The 2,609-nt window shown below is 35.7% G+C and overlaps 1 protein-coding gene across 1 annotated transcript in view; it reads right to left on the reverse strand.

Moving 5' to 3' along the window:
- Positions 1-754: 754 nt before the first annotated feature.
- LOC102196752 (alpha-1,3-galactosyltransferase 2-like) overlaps positions 755-2,609 on the reverse strand; it is a 28,843-nt gene continuing 26,988 nt past the window's right edge. Inside the window, exons 2-3 of the mRNA XM_005744409.1 lie at positions 2,284-2,421; positions 755-1,498 (exon numbers count right to left, since the gene is read on the reverse strand). Coding sequence (XP_005744466.1) covers positions 814-1,498; positions 2,284-2,421 — 823 coding nt within the window. The 3' untranslated portion in view covers positions 755-813. The remainder of the gene's footprint in view (positions 1,499-2,283; positions 2,422-2,609) is intronic.

Here is a 2,609-nt window from a genome sequence, read left to right on the forward strand (position 1 = left end):
TATTACAATTGTCACATTTATTCAACATAATTTCACTTCAGTTTGCATAACATTAGCCTGATTTCTTATCATCTTCTTATCATCTTGATTAGAAATACATTGCTCTTTGTACTTCACATACAGTTTTCAATTCTGATTACTTCATTGTAACTTAGAATTTGCTTTCTCTCCTTATATCAGTAAATATGTGAACTTCAGTATTTATCAATCACAATACACCCAAAAATTACTTCTTCTGATTGCCCATTCATAATAAAATCACTTCGTTTTTAAATTATTACCTCTTGATCATATTTTTGATTAGATTCAAGATTTGATTAAAGCAAAAATAACTATCAGCAAAAGCACATGCATAAATCTCTGTCACTGCACTCTTTGTTACATTACACCCATGAAAGTTGGATTTTAGGCCTTTTAATTCACTTCTGTCTGTCTTCTTGACACCCTAAATATTCCACAAAAACCTACTGGTCAGAGGATATGCTTCTCTTTATGGTATTTTAAGATTTTAGTACATAAGCAGAATTTTCACCTTTGTTAGCCACCAAACTATAATTAAAGTCTCCAGATTTAGTCACAACCTAAAATATTTACAAAATAATATATAATATTGCAACATAATTACAAAAAAGAACAACAGTCCTCCAAGCCTAAGCATTTAGATTTACCTAGCTGGATTAGATGAGTTTTCAGAAAAGGAAGACGAGCTATTCTACTAGCACACTTAATAATCCAACATAAAATAAGCCTATATATACACGTTTAACAAGCTATCCCCTTGCTTATAAAATAATTCCAACTTTGATTTTCAATCTAGCCAGTACGAAGTGTGTCATAATGTTTTGGTGCCCACACTAGGCGGGTGACAAGTATATCCTGCTTGTCCCAAATGCTCTGGTCCCAGCAGTACTCTGGAGACAGCAGCCTGCTTGGTTTATGAATCCAAAAGTACTTGTTTAGATGGCTCTCATCATGCCACAGAGCCTCCACATCATTTATTTTATCCTCCATGATAGCCAGATAACAAGCATCTACCAAATGCTTTACATTTTGCCACGTTCCTCCAAAGATAGCAGCATGGTAGCAGAAATCTCCAGTTTCCATGAAGGCTTTAGATTTGGGGTTTCTGTCGTAGGTAAACCGGGCTTTTGGTAATTTATAATAGTGGGCATGGAGCAAAGCCACAGAATCACCCAGTGCCTCAGACCCAAATCTCCCCTTAAACTCCTGATCCACATCAAAACAGAAGACATAATGAAATCTGTGACGGATCTCTGACTCTATAGCTTCTGATATTGTCCTCATTCGCATCATAGAAATGTCTTGCCATCTGGTGTGCTTTCCCACCTGGATAACCTTTATGTTTCTGTGAGAAGCAAGTGTGATGTTTGGTACTTTGTCTGGTAAGTCTGTAAACACATAATATGTCACTGGTAATCCCAACATAAAATGTTGTTCTGCTGAGATGAGGAAAGTCTTGAGGTAGGCATCCAGGTACCTTAATGAGAGACAGAGAAAAACAAATGATTTTTTTTATTTGTAAATTATTGCAAAACAATACAAAACCCATCCTGTTTGTATATTTCTTCACTATCTTTGATGCACCAAAAGTAATTATTTCAATCTGAGCCAAGGTTCAATCGTCCACACCCAACAAACAGCAAGGCAAGCTGGTGTTTATTGGTTATGGGTCATAAAGGCCAACTACTCCAGATACTAATTACCAATTACATTTTTAGAAGCTAAAAAAAAAAAAAAAGCAACAAAGAAGGCAACATGCAAGAAAGCAAGAAAAGACCTAGACATGACTATAATGCTAATGCTAATAATAATAATAATAATAATAATAATAATAATAATAATAATAACCGTAGATGTATGTGCACAAATTTATTCAGGTTTAGATGTCTGGATTTCAAAACAGTTTGGTCAAATTTCTTTGTATTTGAGCATGAATTGGAGCACATATTTGTGACTCCTCAAAAGTTACACAGAAATCCATGTACACATTTGTAAACATTTGTTTGTGCTTGTGGATCTTATCATATGCATTTGCAACCCTTTTGCAGGGGTATAAGGCATATTTCCCCCCATAAACTAAAACTAGAGTCACCACCTCATGATTACTTATGTGGGCTAGAGAATTTACAGTTTAAATTCGCCATATTGAACTGATTCAGGCATAGGTATGCCTACATTTCTTATTCATTCTATTCAATTCTATTAACTAGAAGGCACCACTGTATAATAGCCAAGGAATACAGTTTTTATGGAGGAACTGACCGTCCCACAGCAAACACAGTAAGGGCCACTGATGACTTTTCTCCTATGTGTTTTTGATCAAAAAGATTTGGTTCAAACATTCCCTCCCAGATGATAGAAGCATTCCAAGATGTTGATGTCTGAACTGCTGGTCTGGCCCTGGATTAAAAGAACAAAACAAACTAGAAAGCGAAAATTTCAGAAGAAATTTTAAGTGTGCCTATGCCGCTGCCAATGAGTGTAGTTTGCCATTCATACGGCTACAAAAAAAAATCCAAATAAGGGTAGACAGGCCGTACTACTGCTGGCATACCACTAGAGTGAGCCAACACACCACAAATTAAGTG

This window comes from Pundamilia nyererei, unplaced genomic scaffold (assembly GCF_000239375.1).
Source record: "Pundamilia nyererei isolate P.nyererei 1_Seehausen unplaced genomic scaffold, PunNye1.0 scaffold00143, whole genome shotgun sequence".
In the NCBI taxonomy this organism is placed as follows: Eukaryota; Metazoa; Chordata; class Actinopteri; order Cichliformes; family Cichlidae; genus Pundamilia; species Pundamilia nyererei.